Raw genomic sequence first — 17,381 nt, forward strand, 5'->3', positions numbered from 1 at the left:
ACCCTGTTCTGAAGGTCCATTGCAACTAACTTTGGTCTGTGCGAACGGGAGGAAGCTTAGCATTGCTAACTTTGGAGTATGTCTATATTAGTACATCAAGGACAATCTTGTTTTGATACATGCCCTTTAACCGTACAGGTTCTGTTTTGCCCAATACAGAGGTCAGACAGCATTGGCAAGTATTGCATCTGTATCTTGCCTCTCCTGCTGTCTAGTAATGAAAGTGGACTCATGTGCACACCTGCATGCTTCATGTTGTTTTCAACAATGACGTTTAGATCATCCAGAGCTCTATCGGGGTCGTTTCTCAGCAGGTATATGCTGTGCCTGTGCCAGAAGGCATCCAGTAAATGGGGCTCCAGGGAGATGGCCTTTAAAAACAGAAAAACAACAGATCGATCATTAGTACACGATAAACTAAGCGGAAAATCAGGTTGCATTAGCAGAATGTTCTGTTCCGGTTTGGATAATGATTCCTGAAATTAACCATTTAATAATGAACAAACACTGAATAAAATCTTATGAGAATCAGTATTAGGGATGTTTACCTAAGCATGCATTACTAATTAAAAAAATAAGGCTCACAGCATTGAGATCTTCAAGGGCCTGGTTAAGATAACCAAGTTTAATGTAAAGTGCTCCACGTCGACACCAGTCAAAGGCACTGTGGTTTCCACGTTCAGTCAAAGTTTGGGTCAACTTGGCCACTTCATGCTCCAAATCAGCTGTAGTGAGACCGTTGTCCAAAACCTCAGACACATCAACTTTTTCCAGATTCTGGATCTCGTCCTGTGGAAGCTGGTTCTCCTCCAGACCAGCATGGAGAGAGATTGCACTCTGGACATTTTCCAGAGGAGGAAAAACCTCGTCGAACCAGGCGCCCCATATGTGCCTTACCCACTCTCTGGGTGATGTAGTGTCAGGTATTCCACCACGATCTGTGGCAAAGCTCTCAAAATCTAGGAGCATAGGCAGACTGAGACAGAGGGAGGCTGAAACTTGCCCTTTAGAAGTTTTGGACTCCCATGGTATCTGACACAGAGACTCACTCCTTTTAGAGAATAAAAGAAAGATAAACACATTATTAATGCAGACATCACAGCAGACTTACAAAAGTTCAAGATAGATGATGTACAAAACTGTTCTTTCTAGAACATTTATGAGATACAAGATGCATTGCATCATAAAATGATGTGAGAGAATATTTTATGTCATTGGTTTACATGCAATTTCATGTTTTGGTCTTGTTTTGGAATTAAAGATATGCTTTTATAAGAAAAGTAAAACCTTGTTAGTGTCCGTGGTGGCTCTCTCAGCTTTTTCCAAACGTATGCCGTTTTGACAGAGCTGCGTGTCTTTCCTCTCTTCGTGACCCTGCGTTTGGAACAAGACACCCTTGCCCTCTCTTTGCCTTTGTGTGGGATCCTCCTGTGGTTTGGGGTCTGGTGGGGCCACTCTGATGAGTTGGGCTCTGTGTGAACCTCCTGGGGCTTTGCCTGTCTGGCATTGGATGGGGATTCTCTGGCCAGAGCTGCACAGATTGTGTTCTGCTGCCACTGCCACCACACATGCTCCAGCTCCTGGGAAAGGCTGGTGAAGTCAGACTGCAGCTGAAGACGAGGCTCAAGGTCTGGGGTTAAGTGCGGGGCAGAACGCGGCCGTCTGGTCTGAAACCCCGGGGGGAGACAGGATATTACAAAAGGTGAAATTTTGGTGGCAATGGTTTCAGTGGCTGCTTGTTTCCAAATATTACAGTAAAAATAATAAAAACAGTGTTAGGTACCTTATATAATATAAACACAGAACAGTGTCTTGGAAGAATATCAACATTTCTAAATGTTAAAATGCCATAGCCAAAGGAACAGGAAAGAGTACTGTTGTTATATTACTGAGACTCTAGCTTTACATTAAAATAAACAAGGCTAACCAATAACATAATCAAGGCTAACCAAAAAAAAAAAAAAAAAACTAGGAATTTATTAAATAATTCTCCAACAAAAATATTGAAAGGTTTTTAACCTGTTCTGTTGAGATGAACCCAGAAAGAGTCAGTGAGGCTGTTGTTCTGAAGTCTACCACAGACTTACACTTAATGGGAGAGACATTTTCCTGGGGACAAGGCCAAATTTTAGAGAATGTCCAACACAATTTTATTCAGAAAACTCTCTAGAGAACTCACTGGAGTAAGTGACATCAATGCAAAGTAACAAAATCTGTCTGATCTTGTTTTCTTCCCCTTTCCTTTTTGTATGTATGTAAGACGACAAATATGAAGAGTTGACATTTCAAGCAGTGACAGCAGTGTTCTGCATTGTGACATTCAATACTGCATCAAAAACTAAATAAAATATTTTTCAATTTATTAAATAAAAAATATGTATTATGCATGCATGCATTTTACTGCAGTATATATATATATATATATATTACTATATATATATATTACTATATATATTATGTATTACTATTTTCTACTGTGTGTGCATATATATATATAAATGATTTTTTATCATTAATTCAGTTTCCTGTTAGTTACCTTGGTTATTTATTGACTGATTATTATGTGCAGCTGTGTCTAATTTCTTTGATTAGTTCACAGTGTATTTAAGCCCTGTGTTTGGTTTAGTTCAGTAGTCCATTATTGTTGCTTTTACGTGGTTGTTCTGTGTCCTGAATACCCTGAGTTTAGTTAAAATACATTTAGAAAATCGCTGCATTTTGATCCAGTTTCGACTTAATTTGCATAAGTATTAATAAAAAAAGAAATCTGAATGACCCCAAACTTTCAATGGAAGTGAAAAACATAGAAACACTAATAAATATATTTTTCAGAATAGTAAGTTCATAAAGAGTTTCATGTTGTAGCATACAGGAATTTGGAGGATTTCCACCTTAAACTAATTTAAGGTTAATTCAATAAACAGACCTCAGAAGTAATCTGTCCTGCATTCATCACTTGGCTAACTGACTCCGCCACATTGTGCTCATCCAACAGATTCAACAGATTCTCTTTGCACAGGTCTGGCTGAGTTACCTAAGGACACAAAATTTAATAAAGAAAAACTGGCTTAAAAATGTATTACATTGGATTTCTCTTTTTATGCTAGCATTTTTCCAGATCAGAAGGTAGGAATTTAATATTACCAGCATGAGCAAGCTAAAATGAAATATCTTTGAAATAATATTAATAACTATAATTCATGTGAATTACAGGCATTAATATGCATGTCGTGCTCATAATTTTAATTTAAACTCAAGATTATTCTCAAAACGCTTCACCTCCTTGTTCTTATATTATGCGCTTACAACAGAATTGTATTCAAATCAAGATGATACCAGAGATAAAACAGAGCTGCTGTAGGCTCTTCTCTGAATGCAAAAGTCTACAGTGTAAAAGCAGGAAGCTGATGGGGGAGGCATGCAGTGATTTCTGCAGAAAAAAAGGTGCTGTTAAAAAGTCCTAGCACACTGAGAAGGAAGCACATGTCCATCTGGTAATGGTGCTGCTGTACCTGGTATTTGGGGAAAAGTGTGTCTTTCATAACACAGGGAGCACAGATGAATTTAGGCGGTGCTGGGTTCCAGAACATTCTGAGCTCACAGGGACACAGTGTTGCCTATGACAAATAAAAAAATACAATAATTGGATGTTGGAATGAGCTGTTTAAAATCAAATCAAATAATTCAAGTGATAATCAAAGGGCCTAATGTGAAATTTATTCAACAGTCTACATTTAATGACCCAGCTTGAACAATAAATCACATTCATCTGTTAATTCTATTGGGAAAAATAATGTGTGTCTAATGCCATCTAGTGACAGAATATTTCCAGTACCCTGGGACAAATTGGGTATAATTTGATTTTATTCGGTGTTTGAAAGAACATAAACAACCGTTTAAAACTGTATTATAGTTTTATAAGCTATTCAAGGAAGATCAAAGACATAAAAGGTCAGTTTTAACTAAACGTTTATAACATATTTGATAATGCACTAAATATCGGAATTATCTAATCATAAATCAAAGCCTCTGTTTTTCATGTACTTCTTTAAAACCAGAGTCTTGGCTTTAAACAGATCGAGTTGTCAGTGTCACACATTAGTCACTTTGATGAAAGTCACTGACGGTGAGTCATAAAACAATAGATCTTTCTTACAGCATGTCCACATATCATAATCCTTGGTCTCTCCACGTAATAATCTGCTATTTTCTGCCAGTCCTCCAGAGTATCTGACGTCTGTTTAGGTATATGGGAAACACGGTCTGTCTGTGCTGAAACTCCAGTAGAATCAACAGAAACACCTTCACACACCAGCCTACAAAGAGTATTACAGCATTATTGATACGTCATCATGTCTGGAAATATCTTTAGGAATGGAAATACATCTTAAGAGAGACTCAAACAGGTGGAGAGTTCAAACGAGTCGGATTATAAATGGTGATCTGAGTTTATAATCAATGAGCTTAAATAAGAATCACTCTAAAATAAATAACAAGAGCCAGGCTTATACCTCTGTATGTCAGGATGTACAGATATATGTCCAAGTGCTTCCCTCTGCTGGTTAAACTGTGCTGTTGCAGTGATCAGTTTTTGAGTGTGGCAGATTCTAGAAGCAAGCTGGAGCTCAACAGGCACGACTTGACTGGCAGGAGTGGTACACAAATGGTGGATGGTTTTATAGCCTTCAGCACTGTGGACAGAAAAAACAATGAGAGGGAAACATTTTTTATTTGATTTTCTTCAAAATACAGAAAACCTAAGATGTCACGCTTTACTATGACATCTTTTTGTTTTTTTGTTTGTTTTTTTAAATAAATTAAGATTTTTTTTTTCAGCAAGGATGCATTCAATTGAAGTGACAGTAAAGACATTTATAATATTACAAAATAATTCTATTTTAAATAAATACAGATTTTTCCCCTTTCTTTTCATCAAAGAATTCTGAAAAAAAAGTATCAGTTTCCACAAAAATATTAAGCAGCACAACTGTTTTCAACAGCGATAATAATAAGAAATGTTGCTTAAGCAGCAAATCAGCATATTAGAATGATTTCTGAATGATCATGTGACACTGAAGACTGGAGTAATGATGCTGGCAATTCAGCTTTGCCATCATAATAAATTACATTTTATAATATATTCAAATAGAAAACAGTGACTTTAAATTGTTACAGTACCAGTTTTACTGATTTATTGTATGGTCAAATAAATGCAGGCTTGGTAAGCGTCAGACTGGGAGACTTCCTTCAAAAACATTAAAAGATCTTACCAACCCCAAACATATATCATGGTTTGTGGCTGACGAGAGAATGGTGAGTTATCAACAGTTAAGTGTTGAGATCATGAAAATCATAATCATGTTTGATCATCAAAATCATAATTGCATGGCATCTTAGGTTTTCTGTTTCGGAATAATAATAAATTGAAAAAAAAAAGTAAAATAGAAGCAGATCCATAAGTGGTCTCAGACTTTTTCATTACGGAAATGTCTATCAATCTAATATTAGAGTCTCACAGGAACATTTCTTGGTCCTCAAACGTAAACCATTTTAGGTGCCAAGTCAATGTGATATAGGCCCTATGTTCTGCCATAAAAAGATGATGCGTCAGTCTATTTGCACAGATCGTCTCTGCCATAACTTCACACCACTGTTTGAACTGTAGACAGCGGGAGAAACGACCTCAGAACTGACTTTGTGTGTGGGCTCTTTGTGTTCCACGAACTGCATACAGGCAGGAGAGGCCCTCCGCCACCCACGTCCCCACGGCTCCACTGACAGCGCCAATTTATTGCGTATGTTTCGTTCACTAAGGCCTGTGACAAGCTAGATTTATCACCCCACTCTGGCATGGTTAAGCCTCAACGAAAGACCTAGAAGGTCACACCAAAGTCACTGGCCCTGCCTGCGCTGAAAAGAAACATTCCTGAACCGTAAGGAGGAACCTTCAACCTGCCCCGCTATCCATCTACCCCGTAGGCAGGCGGCTCTCATATAAACCCTCTCAACCGCGTCCAACGGGAACCTTTCAGTGACCCTCGTGACTGGAAAAAGCTAGTAATTAAAAGGCCCTTTTACAAGAGCGAGGGAGTGGCGCAGGTCCAGCCGTGCAGGTAGTAAATCTTGCGTTATCAGCTCTCAGGTGAGTGCTGGAGAGGTAGGGAGGAGGGATGCGTGGGTGCACTGGCTCCAGACAGACCCGCAGCACAGATGAGTGGAGTAAGTGACAGGGCAATTACTTGCTGTGTTACTGCTCCCTAAATAGAGCTGAGGGGGAGCTGATGACAGCTTTTGGACACTGTTCTCAGGTAGTGTGAAACTAGATGATCATTTGCGTCCAAGGCCACCCTCTGCGCTCTTCCGCTAGTGACGCGTTGAGAGATTGACATGCTGATAGCAAGTGGAACATGCCAATATATCAACACATAGATTAGTGAACCTCAGTGTCATAATGCATAAAGCTAAGTATATAGCAGCCTCAAAACTATTTGGACATTGACGTCTTACTTAAAAATGTCTGAATGCCATTGCATTATATGCAAAACATCAAAACTACATCTATTTTAAAAGGACCATCCCTAGTGAAAAAGAAGTGTGCTTAATTGTGTTGAATGTGCACTTGTAGTATATATTTTTAAAACTGTACTTACATATAATGTTAATGAAATAGAATGCCACTTAAGTGTACTTAAAGAGAGTACACTTTCATGGTTGTTTTTTAACACACAAGTAAAACTGCACATTTAATGTTTACTTTTAATTTGTTTTACTTTAAAGTGCATTCAAATCAAAGTGTATTACAAATCATTAAGTTTTAATAATCTTTTGTGATGCTTTAAAGAAGTATGTTTATTTTAATGTATATTTAGGTCAACTAACTGCGTTTAATATATATTTTAACTATAATACATTTTCATTAAATTACATATTACATACTATTGATGGTCAGAAAACATTAATAGAATGTACTTTGTGCGAACCGAACGTGAATTATAATATTTCTTTTAAAAGTATGCTTTCTTTCTTTTTTTTTTTTTTTACAAAGGATAGCATTAGCACATTTTCACAAAAAATGAATTTGTTAGGTTTGAAATGATGCAATATAGAACAAAAAAGAATTGGACACTTTGTGCTTGTAAAAGGTTAGTGGAATATGTTCATACCTGTGGGGACGCCTGTGTAAACTGACATCATACATCCACTAAAAATCGTCAAAATGTCAATGATTAAAAATAAAGATGCTTCATTTAAGCACAGATGACACTTCCTTTGATAGTTAGTTATTTAATGCAACTAAATGCATTCAATAAGTATGGTTGAGTGTCCAAATACTTTTGGCCACAGTATGTCAAAATATTTTAGATCTTTTATACTCTTTTTTAGGTGTCCAGGTTGCAAGTAGTGAAAGGCCTTGAATGGTTTTGGTCTGAAGGGATGTCCTTTCAGCTCTCTGAATCGGAGTCAAGCTATATCCATGGGCCATTATTATATCTTCATTGGTCACCTTAAAAATATAAAAAATATATACAAACTAGTTTCTATTACAAGGCTTGTGGCAACATTCATGTATTTAATCTAATACATTAAACATCTGTAATTTTGCTCATACTTATTTATCAAAAAGTTATTTGAAAACAAACTTAGTGTGTAGTGAGTTTACCTGGGATAACAGATCCTTGAGTCCTCCACCATCAGAGCCAAACTCAGAGTCCTTCTGTAAAACTGACTCAGCCATCTTGTAGACACCAGATGACACAGATGGATGGCACATTGGTCTTGGGGAACGTTTTTCTTTTGGCAGACAGACGTTTGGTACTGATGTGTCCCTTTGAGTTGGCCCCTGAAGGAAAATACACATCAGCATTCCATTAACACCATTGTCATTCCAAGCCTATGACTTTACCGATCAAGATGTCCTAATAGGAAATGCTACAAAATTCCTCACTGCAATGACTCTTCATACAATATATTGTCGCCACAAGCTCACCTTGAAAAGCAAACAAGTGTTGCTCCTTTGTTGCCTCTGGGGTTTCTAAAACTGACAGCTACCCTTAGAATTATTTTACTTTTATGTTACACTTGTTATGTTTTATTGCAGTGATTCAGATGAAAGATTTATGCTTTGCAGACTGACACTGTCCCTAAGCAGTTTGGGTAATCTTGCGTAGTATATCTCTTTACATTGAATATTGCCTATGCAGTGGTCCCAAGAAGTATTTGGACACTTAACCCGCATTAAAAAAAAGTGCATGAATGTTTCGCATTAGATATACAAAATATGCTGTTCAAAATGATCAATCAAAAAGCTTTTAGTAACTTTTTGCCAGAATGGTCTCACGATGGTGATAATCGGACCAACGTGCTAGTAGGAGTTCGAAAAAGCTTATCAACGAAATTCTGAATGGTGGACTACAATTTCGACCACAAGATGTCTTGAAACTTGAGTATCTCCAGGGCATAGCTATTATACGCTATTCTTATTGATACGCTAATGTGTTTAAAACTCAAAGTGGCCGATATTGAAAAATTGGGTATTGATCAACTATGTATTGTTCAACCACAGCACTGAATTCTGAACTGAATCAAAAGAGACCAGTTTTATGATTTTTGGGCAAGCAAAAATAGCATCATGCTGACCAGTAGGTGGCGCTGTGCCGAAACACTGCATGTAGCTTCTGGTCATGCTTGTGGTGACAAGTACCAAGATTTGTCTCAATACACCAAAGCGTTGCGGAGATAAAGCCTTGCATCCATTTTAAAATGTTCTTCGTCAAATAGGCAACATTCACTTGTTATTCATGAATGATTTGGTTTATCAAAAATGTTTTAATAACTTTTTGCCAGCATGGTCTGAAGATGATCTGAGCCAATTTTGGTGAAAATCGAAACAAACCATCTAGGACAAGTTCGAAAAAAGTAGGTTTTCTGAAAAATGGTGGAAAAATGTTCAGGACAAGAAAATAAGAATGCAATCGAATAAGCTTTAGTCAAGGAATCAGAGGAAAAAGGAATTGCTGCATCCTAATTCGCATACTATCCGTGCTAAATAGTATTCGAAATTTGAATTAGTCCCAAATCTTGTTGAAATGAGAATTCCAAAGATACCTGGATGGTCAACTTTTTACGGTTAGAATCCGAAGTGCAGATCCATGCACACTCTAACGGCTAATATTGCCCAGAACTTATTGAACTACAAAAACAAATGAAAAATATAATAATAATAAAAACTACAAACATGGTGGATGTGTGAGTCCAATGGTTCAGTAGAGAGGTTTAGATAAAGGGGTTTGAGTGATTAATATAATCGGTTTCTAACCTGAAGAAAAGATATTTATTAGATGTTATCCACATATTTGCATATTTCATCTGCAACAGCATTGTGAACTTCTGTAAAGATATGTTTGGTCATTAACATAAATGCATCATTATGCAAAATACAAACACATGAGGAGAGTTCTCCGCATGAAAAACCCATGACTGGCAGATTAATGTGCAGCTATATTTCTCCCCGATATTAAATTAAATTGAATGTGGAGGATTTTAACTGTGACAAAATGATTGACAGGCCAGTTTATGGTGACAGGATGCGTGTAACTAAACGACAGAGCTGTCCGTTAAAGACCAGTTATGACAAAGTAGTATGTCCCAAAGCTTGCCTACTCTTCTGTGACACACTCAAAAGTTTGTACTGTGTCTTTACAAAAACAGTACATACTTCTAGGGCATAGTGTAAGTAGATGAATTGGGATGCAAAAAATGTTTCTAGCCCTTATGATTCAAAAGGTATTAGCAAAAATGTAAGAGCAACTTTGGACAGTTGGTGGCGCTAGAGTGAGTTAGAGACTCCAAATTTGCATCCAGCTGCAGCCTGGAATTAATTGACACCAAGGACCTGTCCCAAATGGCACACTTCATATGCACTTTCGGTCTTGTGGAATTCAAATGGCTGCCGTGTGCGCGTGTCTGTTAAGTCCATGAGACCGTAGTAGGGTGTCCCATTTGTCATGTTAGGTTTCAGAAGGGTGCTCGCAAGCACCCCCTTTGCGGTTGATATGCTCCCTCAAACCGCACTTTTGCCGAGCCCGCACTGAAGCAAACTCTACAGCAGACTTATTCCCAGCAGTCAAAACGGCCTTACGTCACGAAAGTGCGGACTCGTAGGAAGACCGTGAGTGCTTAGGGTGCCATTTGGGACAGGGCCCAAGATTCTCCGTTTGGCCAGAGGAGAACTAGTTCCCTGACTGGTCTCTGCCCCAAAACAAATCTCCATTCTGTCACCTTATGGAGTTTGACTTCCTTGCCACTGTTGCCTCTGGCTGGCTTAATTGGGGACACTTAATAATCAATAATATTATTGAAATGGCTGCACTGACACTATTTGATGAGAACTGAACTGAGCTGGATAATGATATCACTTTTTTCTGCAGAGCTTCTTTATAGCTGTATTGAACGTTGAATGCAGCCGTTGTGTGTGCTGACGCGCAATACACTGTATTAACACCAGACAGAAAATTCACGTCACCAGATGGAAAGAATGGATGGAGAAGCATAGGTTACTGTAAAGCTACGTCTTAGTTGGTGATTATCTTGGCGAAAGCCGAGTACAAATCAGCATGAAGTTTTAACATCTACTCTCGTGTAATGGAAATCACTGCAATTTAATAACTGACTATCTTTAGAATGGAACTGGTTCAACACTGAACTAACTGACTTCAGCTGAAAAATTACTAAAGCTGTGTTCAATATTACATATAAAACAAAACAAAATTAAATTAAATTAAATTAAATTAAATTAAATTAACAGCTAACCTCATCATCAGAGCTGCAGTTGTTTCCGGCTTCTCTTTCCATCGAATGTACCATTGCTTGGTCAGAGAAAGTTGCACCACTGTCATCCTCTTCTTCAGGTATGTGCCCACTTTCCATCACTAATGAGTCTGCCAAGCACTCATTTGGCGCCCTCTGCTGGTCAACCTCATCTGGCTGCTGGAGTCCAGCAATAGTTCTGGCTTCCTCCAGCAGATCAGAGGTGGATTTGACACTTTGGATGGTGCTGGAGCCAGCGCTGCTGGTGTGATTCTGGAAGCTGCTGTGTTTGGAGAGAGTTTGATGCTCATGAGGCTCCCAGAATTGTTCAGTCTTTCCTCTCTGCACTCCTATATGCCCATTCTGTGCTGAATTCACAGAGTTTGATGCCTCATTGTCATTAGAGCTGCCCGAGTCCTGCAGGTTCTGTCTTTTACAGATAGTGGACTGAAGAGCGCTGGAGGTTTTCTTCTCCTCACCTGAGACCTGCTGAGCAAGTGTGTGAAGTTTGTAAGATCCACCTGCTGATAAGGGCCACTCTGATCTGGGCTTAGCAGGAGGTTGTGGCCTTTGGGACAAGGATACTGCTTTGGTGGTCCCTGCGAGAGAGGCTATGACTGGCTTTCTGACAATCCCATGCCTGGCTTTAAGTTTTGGAAGAGCCATTGTGTTCACGGATTTGTCAATGGAGGAAATGTTTGGGCTTGTGCTCTGACCCCGGCTCATTTTGTTGGTCTTTGTTGAGACATGGATTTAGGGGGCAGTTTGCAGAGGAGAGGAAAGTGAAAGTCTATTTGAGACTCAACACAGCTGGGTTTTGTCAGGATGGGAGGTAAATCTGTGATGACAGGTCTTACCTGGTAAGGTAAGGAAGAAGTCTTCTGTTCTGATTGGTGTTTCGTTTACTGGAAATGCTGGAAATCAAAAAGGAAAAACAAATGTAAAAAAATATTTTCATGATTTGCTATCACTACTTTTTATCTTTTGTCAAATCAACTTAGATAATTAATGTGGTTCAGAAGACATCAGGAATCCGTGTTCTATTTAATAAACCAATCTTCACTGTATTAACGTTAACTTAAATCTTTCATTTCAATGAACCAGGTAACTTTAGGCTATTCATCACATTATACGATTTTAAAAACAAATACGTTTAAAATTAGAATAAATACGTGTCGACTCATTTAATAAATAAGCAATAACATTTATGTCGAGACTAGTAAAAGAGCTAGGCTATATTTGCTAAATATTTTTTAAAATAATTTTTACATGATTTTGTCCAACAGTTCAGTTCGAGCTATTTTGCAATGTTTTATTATTTATAATCTTTTTTTTCTGACTCCCATGAAATAATCATTATACATTCTCGCTGCATAAATAAAAAAATATATATAAATAGTTTCGAAAGAACAGAAACTGCAGTTTTACAGTTCAAAAAGCTATGAACGCTATAGTTAGCCAGCTAAGTTAGCCCGCTTGCTCAAAAGTTGCTCTTTTCGTTCTGTGACACAATAAATCTTAATAAATCATTAAAAAGGTAATCATTAAAAGCACCTTACCTTTTCATTTATGTATTCCCGCCTGAAAATCAACTTCAAATAAAATTCTACTAACTATTTGCTGAAAAATAACTGCAGCTTTTTGCTTCAGAACCTCAAACAGAGAAACGCCATGCAGCGTCTCCTAGCAACCGACCGTCCCCATGCGCGTGCCAGAGCTGCCATTGAAAATCTGCACAATAAGATCATGATCAACTAGATAATTATCTTGATGTTAATAAAAAAAATGTGATGCATGCATGACCTTACGTATATCATGGCTAGAACGGCAATAAAACCCTTCAACCTCACTCTAAAATCAATCGAAGTGTTTTAGTATCAATACATTGAAGGACCACTTTCGGTTCCCCCCAAAAAACCTTCAGTGAACAGTTCTTAAAAGAATAATGTTCCCCCTTAGTGCGAAGAACATTCTAAAAATCTAAGAACCTTTTCTAGAATGGAAAAGTTCCATGAATGTTAAAGGTTCTTCTTCATGAAGCAATCGATGCCAATAAAAGAGTTCAGATTCTCAAATGTTCAGATTTACAGAACAAACTGAAATAGTAATCATGGTGAGCTGTAGTGCAAAGATGCCTTTCTATTTACACACAATCACAGATTAGAGAAAAAAAGATTTAACAGATTAAATGTGTGTTCAAATTAAAGGTTCCAAATAGAATCAAAATGGTTTTACATTCTAATTATGATTTTAAAATCCCCAAAAGTACTTTTATTCTCTAGTTCTCAAGAGAAAACCATACCTGCCGGTACTTTAAAATACTGACCTGAAGAACTTTATTATCCACAAGGAACCTTGCCATATTTTTTGATAAGAAAACAAAATTGCTGCACATAAAAAGGATTTTTAGTAGCCTATAACACAGGCCTATCTAATACAATGCACTGTTTGTGTAAGCATATAAAGCAGGCAGTTTTTAAAGGCCTATTATTTTATAAATCATGCATTAAATCTACTGACAAGACAGTCCTGATACTATGCTATATCGCCCCCTCTAGCCCTCTGCCTCTCTGTCCCTCTCTCTCTCGGTCTGTCTCATGGGGGCTTTGACATGGTCTAATGTTCTTTGCTTCAAGGGCCATTTCCCTCCGTCCTGTGAGGAATCGATCTGTGCTCTAATGGTGTGAGAGATCACTGGAGATAATCCGCTGTAAGTGGATGATCAGTGCTGTCATTCGCTCATTAGCAGGTGTACACAGGGAAATGTGACCTCTTGTTCATCTGAGAAATAAAAGGAGGGAGATAGTGGGGTATCCAGTTCCTTACTAAACACCTGGCTTCAGTACCAAAATTAATAGGCTGCAAAGATATTGCAAGTTGGTAATATTTCTTCTGCTATTCTGTGAAGCTTTGGTGACACCATTTCTGACATTCACAAACAATGAGATATAGCCTACATTACATGATTTGTAAAGTAGCCTATTATTTAAATAAACTGTTAAAGCAGGCCTAGTTCTGATAGAATTCATGTTCATACATTTTGATATTTAAATGTACAGCATCCACATATTTTTTGTGACAATTTGATAACACTTTATAGTAACATTCTATATTATGGATTAGAAAGAATATGTAATGTTAAAATGTCATTTTAAATGTAAAATTATTGCAAGTCACTATTCATAGCGTTCATGAATAACATAAATCAATATTACAACATTAAATAATGCTTAACAGATCATGTATTTATGTATATTCAAAAAGGCCTAGTTAGAAATGTCATGATTCATATGTTTTGTATGAACATGTTATCATTATAAAATGTTTTCTAAAATTACTGAAAGATATAACTTAATATTTTACATAATATATAATATTACTATTACATTAATTATATTGTCTAACACTTTACAAGATCACTCAATTTATTTGAATTCATAATTAACACTTGTTTTTTTATTTATCTATAGGCCTATAACATAATGCTTGATTCATTAATTAAAGCTATAAACTCCTATCCTTATTTTGAGGGGAAATTAAAAAAAATGTATATAATAAAATCCTTAAATAATGTAAAATGTTTCCATTTAAAATAAAATAAAAAATACTATGTGCCAAAAATATATCGGATATTCAATATTATTCATCATAATGTGTTTGTTCTAATATAGTTTCGATTGAAAAAGGATTCGTTTTTTAAACCTTTTTACAGGTAATAGTATTGTGCAATAAAACACACAGGTCATTCAAAAACAGCAGAGTAGACGTGTTCCTGGAAGCAGGAGAGAGATCCGGGCAAATGAGACACAGAAAGTGGGCTGTACCGTGTTCTACGTAACAGGCAGGGGAAGATCTCCAGTTCGGTCCCAACATTTCCTCACTTTACCCAAAGCCACGCACAACATCCCACCAGTGACTGTGCGCGGTGCCAGGACGCACACGCACACATACACTCACTCACTCACACACACACACACACACTCACACACGCGCGCTGTGAGTCTGGAACTGTATGTGCACGAGCTGCGGATTTCCTCCATAATGTTAGGCGCAGTGAAAATGGAAGGACACGAAACTCCAGACTGGAGCAGCTACTATAATGATGCACAAGAGGTGAGAGACTATTATTATTACTGCAACTCTGAGCTGCTGGGATAGTCAGAAAGTTTGGAGCTGCATGCACGCGATTATGGATCAACAGACGCAAACTGATGCTTACGATACAAACCACTTTTAAAACGGAGGAATTAAATGTAAAATATATATTCTGCAGAATTGTTGTCTGAAGCTGATACAAATATCAGCCATTGATTAACCCACTTGGTGGCAGTAGTGATGTCATTGCAAGTGACAATAGTCACAATAGTCTTGGAAGAGTTTGTCAAATATAATTTTATATAGAGATAATATCAACTATCTGAAATTGTTATCTGACTAAGCTATTTTTATTCAATTTATTATCGATTATGTAAGCCTACATATGTCACACATTTCCATTAGCCTACAAGATTCTGTTTTGCCTCGTTCAATTTGAGTCATTGCACAATTACATTTAATTAAATTAAACGCAATAAAAGTCCTACGTTTTTATTTCTGTCACGCGCATCAGCGAATCCACATTCAATATTTCGTTATTTAAAAAAAGAAAAAAATCTTTTTTTAAATCGTTATTTTAAAAACGTTATATCTAGATTAAAAAATCAAATGTATGTTCTCTTAATTTTTAATGGTGTTAGCCTGATTTTTTCCCAACATTTTTTATATTTTTTATTTAGGCTAATTATTTTTTGTAGAAGAAAAAAAGGGTGGAAACTCTGCTACATTGTTGTCTTAGAGAAAAGATGCTAAATTACTACACTCTATACGAATAAAAGTGCTGAATACAAAATGTATTACGATTTCTTTCCTTCTTTTAGGTCTATTCTCCCATGACGAACAGCACCATGAACGCTGGGCTGAGCTCCATGAATAATATGAACAGTTACATGAGCATGTCCACCAGTGGGAATATGACTTCCAGTTCTTTTAACATGTCCTATGCGAACCCAGCGCTGAGTGCCGGTCTAAGCCCGGGCACCATGGCCGGGATGCCCCCGGGCGCCACCGGCCACATGAACGGGATGGGCGGCGGCGTGTCGAGCATGGGCACCGCGCTCAGCCCGTCCAACCTGAACGCCATGACGGCTCAGCACAGCTCCATGAACGCGCTGAACCCCTACTCCAGCATGAGCCCCACCATGAGCTCCATGACATACGCGCAACCCAACCTTAACCGGGCCAGAGACAACAAGACCTTTAGGAGAAGTTACCCGCACGCCAAACCGCCCTACTCCTACATCTCCCTCATCACGATGGCCATCCAGCAGGCACCCAGCAAAATGCTTACCTTGAGTGAGATTTACCAGTGGATAATGGACCTGTTCCCCTACTACCGTCAGAACCAGCAGAGGTGGCAGAACTCCATCAGGCACTCGTTATCCTTTAACGACTGTTTCGTCAAAGTGTCCAGGTCACCCGACAAGCCGGGAAAAGGCTCCTACTGGGCCCTGCATCCAGATTCTGGGAATATGTTTGAGAATGGCTGTTACCTGCGAAGACAGAAGCGCTTTAAATGCGACAAAAAGTTGCCCGATGGAAAGAGGTCTGATGGAAAGAGAGAGCATTCGAGCGGCTCTGGCTCACCGGCCAGTGACAGCACCAGCAGCAAACCTGTGCATATGGACTCCAGCTCCATAACCTCCTCGAACCAATCGTCCAGTCCTCCCAGTTTGGACCACAGGAGCGGTAGCACCGCTAACTCTGAACTGAAGAGCACCGGCCCACAGGTGCATCCCGTGTCCACGTCCCTGTCCTCGCTGCACTCTATGGCCCACGAACCCCAGCTGCACCTCAAAGGAGACCCTCATTACTCCTTCAACCACCCGTTTTCCATCAATAATTTAATGTCCTCTTCAGAGCAACAGCATAAACTGGAATTGAAAGCCTATGAACAAGCGTTGCAATATTCCTCATATGGCTCAGGGATGTCTTCCAGCTTGCCCATGGCCGGGAGAGCCAGCATGGACCCTTCGGCTTTAGAGGCCTCTTACTACCAAGGTGTGTATTCCAGGCCTGTTCTTAATACGTCTTAGTCCGTTGGAACTTTATTTTATTTTATTTTTTGCATGCACTTGGTGCAAAAGAACTGTTACTTTAAAATATAACAAAATGTGTATGTGTATAATACAATATTGTAAAGTGTTTCCAATGACTGTATATCCCAGTTACAAATCATTGCTAGTGTATTTAAAATAATTTTGAGCTTGTAAAATACTTGTTGTGATCCCCCCAAACTTGTAGTTCCCCATTGTTACAACGTGCACGAATGAAGGTCAACTTTTGGTCTTGTTGCTGGTATAAAAGCGACGCCCCTTGTCTGTTGCAGATGTATTTGAATGTTGTCATTTTACTCATTATTTTTGGGGGTTACTTACCTCGTTTGGACAAAAAAACACTTCCCAATCTTGTATTGAAATAAATTAATCCGAGGTGGAAATGCATTGTGAATAAAATATGTATTTCTTAATCAAGCAAAA

The 17,381-nt window shown here is 38.2% G+C and overlaps 2 protein-coding genes across 5 annotated transcripts in view; one reads left to right on the forward strand and one right to left on the reverse strand.

The window, feature by feature from the left end:
* The window catches only part of ttc6 (tetratricopeptide repeat domain 6), a 43,070-nt gene extending 30,567 nt beyond the window's left edge, over positions 1-12,503 (reverse strand). For 2 of the 4 annotated variants that reach the window (XM_077238935.1, XM_077238937.1), the window contains exons 1-12: positions 12,366-12,503; positions 10,810-11,720; positions 7,661-7,840; positions 7,374-7,504; positions 4,512-4,691; positions 4,157-4,316; positions 3,513-3,617; positions 2,927-3,034; positions 2,020-2,109; positions 1,288-1,667; positions 586-1,051; positions 242-371 (exon numbers count right to left, since the gene is read on the reverse strand). In XM_077238935.1, the coding sequence (XP_077095050.1) occupies positions 242-371; positions 586-1,051; positions 1,288-1,667; positions 2,020-2,109; positions 2,927-3,034; positions 3,513-3,617; positions 4,157-4,316; positions 4,512-4,691; positions 7,374-7,504; positions 7,661-7,840; positions 10,810-11,532 (2,653 nt within the window). In that variant the 5' untranslated portion in view covers positions 11,533-11,720; positions 12,366-12,503. Of the gene's footprint in view, positions 1-241; positions 372-585; positions 1,052-1,287; positions 1,668-2,019; positions 2,110-2,926; positions 3,035-3,512; positions 3,618-4,156; positions 4,317-4,511; positions 4,692-7,163; positions 7,339-7,373; positions 7,505-7,660; positions 7,841-10,809; positions 11,721-12,365 lie in introns of those variants that run through there. The other 2 variants (XM_077238936.1, XM_077238938.1) reach the window with 2 other exon arrangements.
* A 2,178-nt stretch (positions 12,504-14,681) lies between these two features.
* Positions 14,682-17,381, forward strand: foxa1 (forkhead box A1). Its single transcript, XM_077238939.1, has 2 exons — positions 14,682-14,919; positions 15,723-17,381. The coding sequence occupies exons 1-2, from the start codon at positions 14,848-14,850 to the stop codon at positions 16,935-16,937; spliced, it is 1,287 nt and encodes a 428-aa protein (XP_077095054.1). The 5' UTR covers positions 14,682-14,847; the 3' UTR covers positions 16,938-17,381.

Source organism: Siphateles boraxobius, unplaced genomic scaffold (assembly GCF_051911475.1).
Source record: "Siphateles boraxobius isolate OS27281-9 unplaced genomic scaffold, OSU_SipBor_1 22, whole genome shotgun sequence".
In the NCBI taxonomy this organism is placed as follows: domain Eukaryota; kingdom Metazoa; phylum Chordata; class Actinopteri; order Cypriniformes; family Leuciscidae; genus Siphateles; species Siphateles boraxobius.

Coding starts and splice junctions, on each gene's coding strand:
- foxa1 (XM_077238939.1), top strand. CDS start 14,848: ATGTTAGGCGCAGTGAAAATGGAAGGACACGAAACTCCAGACTGGAGC. Junction 14,920..15,722: donor ACTATAATGATGCACAAGAG/GTGAGAGACTAT, acceptor TCCTTCTTTTAG/GTCTATTCTCCCATGACGAA.